At 44.8% G+C, this 6000-nt stretch overlaps 1 protein-coding gene across 12 annotated transcripts in view; it reads right to left on the bottom strand.

Moving 5' to 3' along the window:
* Positions 1 to 2960: 2960 nt before the first annotated feature.
* FAM110B (family with sequence similarity 110 member B) overlaps positions 2961 to 6000 on the bottom strand; it is a 169273-nt gene continuing 166233 nt past the window's right edge. For all 12 annotated transcript variants that reach the window (XM_057498075.1, XM_057498069.1, XM_057498074.1 and 9 more), the window contains one exon: positions 2961 to 4747. In XM_057498075.1, coding sequence (XP_057354058.1) covers positions 3331 to 4443 — 1113 coding nt within the window. In that variant the 5' untranslated portion in view covers positions 4444 to 4747 and the 3' untranslated portion in view covers positions 2961 to 3330. The remainder of the gene's footprint in view (positions 4748 to 6000) is intronic.

Genomic DNA, 6000 nt, shown 5'->3' with positions numbered 1-6000 from the left:
ATGAGGTCTAAAAAAATTAGGATTTATCCTATCAGCAATAAATTCAAGCTGGAGGACGCTTTTACATAGCAGAGTGCCATGACAGAATTCATTATTATATCTTTAGAATGGAAATGGGATGAGAAGAGACTGGTTGTCGGGAAGAGGGCTTTCCAGTTAGGAAGTTCTAGGCACAATAGTCCAGGTAAGAGAACATGAGAGCCTGAACTAACTAAGATCATGACAGAGGGGGTTCGATATGGGAGGACTTAAAATTTGGTGGCTTTTCATAAAGAAACAACTGGTTTCCAGGACCACCTAGTGCAATTATGTTTCAACAGCATTGTGTGTGTGTGGAAAAAGTGTGAACTACCTGACCACTCTGTATTCATACATCTCACACTCATGTGCGCGCGCACACACACACACACACACACATGCACACACATGAGATACTTCCATGCACAAGTAGAATGAGAATTTTGCAAAAAGGACTTCATAAGTAGGAAATGTCTTACTCTTAGGATTTGATATTAAGCATTTGAAATGATCCTTACATAAACTCTAATTTTAAGAACAAAGAAGAAGATAATGAGCTCCCACCTTCCATAAAGGGAACAAAAAGCCTCATGTTTATCCATTTTTACAAATAAGGCCACAAAAGACTAGACTGAATTACAGTGGGATGATTTATAGCCCTTTTGGAATGCAGATTAAATGTGGTTTTGAAATGTTGGGAAATTCAACAGACTCTATGACTGAAACAGCATAGGCAGTGATACTAAATTAGCTAAGAAGTACTCATCTCCCCTCAAAACTAGTTTCCTTAGGAAAATGACATCTATCTTTGGTATTTTAATAGCCCCAGGAAAAGATGGATCTATAAATGTTCAGCTATGAATATTTTAAATGGCCACATTTCCATCCTGATGGTGAGGGAAGAAAAAAAAAAGGAATCAACTTATTTTGAAATAAATGACATAAACTTATTTTCCTTCTGTTATCTTGAGTGTATTTCATCATCACCACCTGTAGCTGCATTTAAAAATGTTTCTTCTGGGAAGTAGAGTTATACTTGACCTGAAAATTAATCTGAGAGCAGAAGGAATTCAAAATCAGTAGAGAGAGTTAAGGAACTGAATTAGATTTTCAGAAGGAAAATGTTTATGAACAGTAATATCTGGGAGTCATATCATTTGTTTCTGAAAGTTACTTTTTAAATAATTCTTTTACATTTACATATTCTATGGAACTTTTGAAGAAATATTAAAATAACTTGATTCAATGAATACTTGAGTACTCAGTATCCTAATAACAGGAGGTAAGTCATGCCCAAAAGAGGAATATGTTTCTTAAAATAAATGTAACAATCTAAGCTGTGAGGGGCAGACACAGCGTGTTGACCATAGCAGTCCGGTGCCTACAATGAGGTCTCAAATAGGGGGCCACTCAACAAAGGACCTACTGACAGGAACGAATGAATGAGTGGCCAAATGTCTGAACACATGGGATGTCAATGGTGTTGGGCTTATACAAATAAGAACAAAGCTATACATCTCAATGGTGTGTCTCCAATACAAGGACTCATAAATATTTACAACTGAAGAGTCTCATGGAAGATGTGAAAAAATTCTGACATTTTAAGAGAAGATAAAATTAACAAAAGTGTGAATTAAGAGAAGAGGCAGCATCTTTCAGGAACCTTGATGAAACTATTTTTGCAAAAGCACATGGCTACAGCTACAGCTACAATTAAGAACCCTGCTGTTCAGAATAATTGTGATAGGGTGAAAGTAACTTCATGAAATAACGTTTCTTCAAGGCTAACAAAAACCTGCTTCTGGCTCACAGTCCAAAAGTAAGCTTTTGTGGAGGGAGCAAAGAAGAGGACAAAGGGAAACCACCACCGAGTGCCTGCACCAGAGCTATTTATTAGTGTAACTTTTTCTTTTGTTTTTTTCTTAAAGATTTCATAACAACAGAAGTATGTACAAAGTCTTACAGCATTTACACCATTAAAAGTTCTCTGTTAGCTGATGAAGCCTAAAGGAGTGCTGCTGAGAACTTCAGAGCACAAGCACAGGGCAAGGAAGCAGATCTGCACGTTTACCTCTCTGCTACCACATCACAACTGTCAGCCGCTGGACAGCCACCTCAACCACCTGAAAGACAGGTTATTGGGGGGAAAAGGGAGCAAGCTGTTTGCAGCACAAGAGACCACAGGGTGGAAAGCAACACAGTGGCTGTTTCTACAGTTTCCTAGAGCTGTAACAAAGGTCCACAGCCTGAGAGAGTAACATATGCAAGACAACACAATTGCACTGCTCAAATACGGTTCAGCTACCCAAAGTATTCACGTTTGAATAGGAGGCATTATACTGATATGGCTGGTATTTCCGTTTTTGTTCATGTGTTCAGACAGCTCAGACCTGCACAAGCCCCACTCCCCTCTCCCAAATAAAATCACAACAACCAAGAGAAGGGAGACAGGAGGCAAAAGAACGTGGAATTAATTCTTGGCCAAAAACAACTTTTTTTTTAAAAGACATTTAGTATCAGCTTTAGGGTGGCCATTCTTGTCAAAGATTAATAGTAGAAATTTTGGGATCAATCCAAATCAGAACATCAACAAAACCCTCCAATACCCAAGCTCTGAGATTTAATCACCTTCATTGTACCTGATTGTCTTTCCTTGGGGTATTACACAGAACCACCAACACTTAAACACTGAATTGGACCCAAAACATAGCATCGTTGATCCAACCATTACTTTAGTAAGTGGCAAAAGAATTTCAACTTATAAATGATTAGCATCAGGCTCACCACTTTCTTAGAAAACCCAATGTGGTTCTCTATCTTAGGTCAGTCACTGTATCTCTATCTGTATGGTAGGAGATCACATCTATTTTTCCATTGTTTCGGTCTCACACATAGCCGAGTTGGCCTTTTATTTTGAAAAGATTCTACTCTCAACTTAAAAGCCAGTTGATAAAACTTTTAATTAAGACACAATAGCGTGGGATATAAAAACACAAGAACCACATAAATATTGAAGAAGTTGTATACCGTTTTTCCTGTAAACAGTTTTGCTTAAGATTGAAGCCCTAATTAGATTCTGGCCCGAAACTTTTGGCAGATGACGTGTGTTCAGCCAGGCTCTGCAGCAAAGGTTGACGTGGCAGCCAGGTCAGTCCCCATGTTGACAGGCATGCAACTTGGAAACATTGCACAACAAGCAACACAAAGAGAGTGGAGAAGCTCACGACACCTCAAGGAGACCTCACAACCTTCACAGCTTTGGGTGCACAGACAGAGACCCACCACCCCTCCTTCCTCTGCACACACTTTGCCTTACACGTGGGAGACCTTCTGTGACTCCCTGGCTTGTTTGATGCTATATAACCACTTGATGATCCTAGCATTTCTTTCGATGGCAGAAATGCCATATGGCACCCGGTCATTGGCACTGTCGTCATTTCTAAGGTCACTGTTACTGTCCTGAGACTGTTCACAGTCTGAGCTGATCATGCTTGCACTGCGGAAATTGAGGGATATTATGTCGGAATTAGCCCTTGCAAAGTTTTCCATTCCCAGGTTTTCCAGCTCCTCGGGGTCCAATCCGCAGTAGTTGAAGAACCTCTCCACGTCTGCGTCCACCCGGAAATACCTGTCACTCAAGTCTGACTTGGAACGCTGGAGCGAGGGTCTCCGGCTGACCCCGCAGGTGGGTTCCACGGGGTCGACCTCAGGAGACTTCACGGCCGCGAGGGCAGCCCCCTTGGGTTTAGGAGGAAGGGGTGGGGCGGAGCTGCTGCAGGGGATCGCTTTCAAGGGCTTCCCGCTGGTCACCTTGCGGATGTCTGAGGAGCTGTGCGACACGTGCAGGAAGGACTCGGCTGATGGCTCCAGCAGCCTGCGGCCCACGTGGGAGCCGCCCTCCTGCGGGCTGCCACGGCCCTGCGTGGGGCAGACCCTGAGCGACTCGGCAAAGGAGTGACGGTGCAGGTCGGCGGCGTCGGGCCGGTGGGGTGGCCAATTCCGGGAGCTGTGCTTGTGGCCTGAGCCTGAGCTGGAGCCCTCTGAGCTGTTGATGATGTTTTTCAGGATCTCGAGCTTGAGGTTTTCCCTCTGCACCCCGCTCTCAGTCTTGGCTCCGCCGCCAAACACCTTGAGCGTAGGGCTGCCCAGCGCGCGCTTGGCGGTGGGGCACACCGGGGGTCTGGCCAGCACGGCCGGCTTCACAGGCTCCTGCTTGGCGTTGATGACCTCCTGGCTCTTGACGTACTTGGCCTTGTCCGCTTCCAGCCTCTCCACGGCGCTGAGTCTCTTTGGGTTGGGCTCAGCCTGTCTGCGAAAGTAGTCGGGCCCCTTGTTGAGGATGCGCAGGGGCACGGCTGAGGTGAAGGTGCCCGCGGGGCTGACCGGTTTCACCATGCTACCTGTCTGTAGGGTCTCCGTGGGCATGGTGGGCGGTCTCTCCCCGGCAGCCGTGTTGGATTCTCTTCTGGGCGCCTCCGGATGCGCTGAATAGACACATGTGCGTGAGGCACAAAGGGCAGCCAACGGATCCTGGAACTTTGGGTGTCAGCAGCCGCGGCAGCGCCTCATCTCACACAGCTCGTTAATTGCCACTGTGGCCAGAATTCACTTTGCTCCTGTGCAGAAAGGCCACGAGCCACAAGTCCCTTTAATCTGCTTGGCTGCCTCTTTTCTTCTCCCCAAGGATGTGGGAGTCTCCCCAGGTCTTTGTGTTTAACTGCAGGCAGAGCTGAAACACAAAACAACCAACCGCGGGTTAGGACGGGCGAGTGACATCACGGCTGTAGCAACAGCGAAGCCCCGCGGCGCCCGCGCAGCCGCCCCGCCATTTCTAGGGGGAGATTCCCGGTCCCGGGAGGGGGACCTCCTGGCCCCGGCACCCGCGCCCCAGCGCACCGCGGGCAGACGCGCGCGTTTGGGAGAAAGGCGCTGAGATTTACCACGCGCCACCTCTTCCAGCTGCCTCCCCATTGGCGAGAACCGCTTCCTGATCACGCCCAGGTGGCGTTACTTCCATCAAAACCCAGGAAATACGAGACGAATGTAGAAATGCGGGGTTAGCCCAGCCCCGTTTGCAGTTCATTAAATGCTGCTGGGTTCCTAAGAATCCTTTATCTGCACCTGCTTTAGGCTACAACACGGATGAATTACACGTCTCTCCTGCATCTTGCAATGAAGCAAAACTTCTGACTTCTTGCTACTCATCTCTCAGTCATACTTAACTTTAACTCTTAAAAACTTTAAAGATGGGCAACAATGGGATCGGCAGTAAAGATATTTTTAAAAGTCAACATGTTTCAGTTATGTTTTCACCAACCACTTTATTTGAAAACACTTTCTCCTGGAAATCAAAAATGTGTATGAAGTTCATCCCATTAATACAAGCTTATTTAAAAAAACAACAACCTGGAAATACTTCTAGATCAATCATATAAGTATATAATTTGATTACAAATGCTCCATAATTTTTCACACTTAATGAGCAAGAAATCAAGTTTCTTGGTGGTATATACTTTCCAAAATCCCCTAGAGATCGAAGAACACCATCTTACGTTACTCATGCCTAATATGTAACTTTACAGAAAACCTGTATAATAAATAGATAAGCATTCTGGGACTTATTCATGGCTTTCTGAACAGCTTGACCACCCCATCCACAACCAAAACCACTATAATGAAACACTTATCAATACTCCCAACATAAATCTGCAGGGAGTCTTTCTACTTAGCATGCAGTAATACAACATAGCACTTGGCTCTGCCTCCCTCAGAACAACCCCTCTTTGCTGGTTACTGCTGGTTGACAGCATTTAGAATGCATGAGCATTTCAAAGTATCTCAGTAAAGACGTTTTCAGCATATTTGGTGATAATCACAAATATTAAGAGAATAACGTGTTCAACCAACATGTCAAGTAACTAATTTACAAAATAAATAAGGATATATTACTATAAAACTGCCCACTCTCATGGTTAGAAAATG

The sequence above is a fragment of the Manis pentadactyla genome, chromosome 3 (assembly GCF_030020395.1).
Source record: "Manis pentadactyla isolate mManPen7 chromosome 3, mManPen7.hap1, whole genome shotgun sequence".
NCBI lineage: Eukaryota > Metazoa > Chordata > Mammalia > Pholidota > Manidae > Manis > Manis pentadactyla.
Note: the sequence above shows the minus strand (reverse complement) of the source record. Positions and strands in the feature narration are given on the sequence as shown.